The sequence below is a fragment of the Eimeria mitis genome, genomic scaffold (assembly GCF_000499745.2).
Source record: "Eimeria mitis Houghton genomic scaffold, Emh_scaff466, whole genome shotgun sequence".
Lineage (NCBI taxonomy): Eukaryota > Apicomplexa > Conoidasida > Eucoccidiorida > Eimeriidae > Eimeria > Eimeria mitis.
The window spans coordinates 7267-7750 of NW_013572963.1; the positions used below are offsets into that span (position 1 = coordinate 7267).

A 484-nucleotide genomic window follows, 5' to 3' on the forward strand; every position below is an offset into this window, starting at 1 on the left:
CGCACGATGTAGTTGAAATAAGCAGAAGCAGCACTAGTACCTCTCCAACATGAAAAAGCAGGACAGGAGGTCGCGAGTTCAGATATACAGTGACTAAAGGTCCACCTGTTGCCGTATTTAAGCACCACACTCGATGCTTCCTTGAAAAGCCGGATGCCATTTGCGGAAGACTCAGCAAATTGTATCCTGCTGCCTCCCCTGTTGCTGACAAAATCGGCAATAAACTTTAAAAGGGGAACCATAACTTCAGCATCATCCCACCAACCATCCGCTGCCCAGCTAAATATTGCCATCTGACAGACAGTGCACACCCAACCAGCACAGTTTTGAGATGTCCCCCTTTCGCCTCATCCCAATCCCTTCAGGAGGCTTGCTGGCAGATAGAAGAGCCACGGAAGCTGTAAAACAGCCATCTCTCACGCGAGTGCTGCCGTTGATCTTCTTCGCCGGCGACATCAACCACTCAAAAAGGACTGTGTACGTT

At 49.6% G+C, this 484-nt stretch overlaps 1 protein-coding gene across 1 annotated transcript in view; it reads right to left on the reverse strand.

Moving 5' to 3' along the window:
* Positions 1-484, reverse strand: part of EMH_0013230 (exportin 7, putative) — a gene marked incomplete at both ends in the record, with an annotated part of 9696 nt that overhangs the window by 2170 nt on the left and 7042 nt on the right. Inside the window, 2 exons of the mRNA XM_013499775.1 lie at positions 131-293; positions 421-482. Of these exons, the coding sequence (XP_013355229.1) occupies positions 131-293; positions 421-482 (225 nt within the window). The remainder of the gene's footprint in view (positions 1-130; positions 294-420; positions 483-484) is intronic.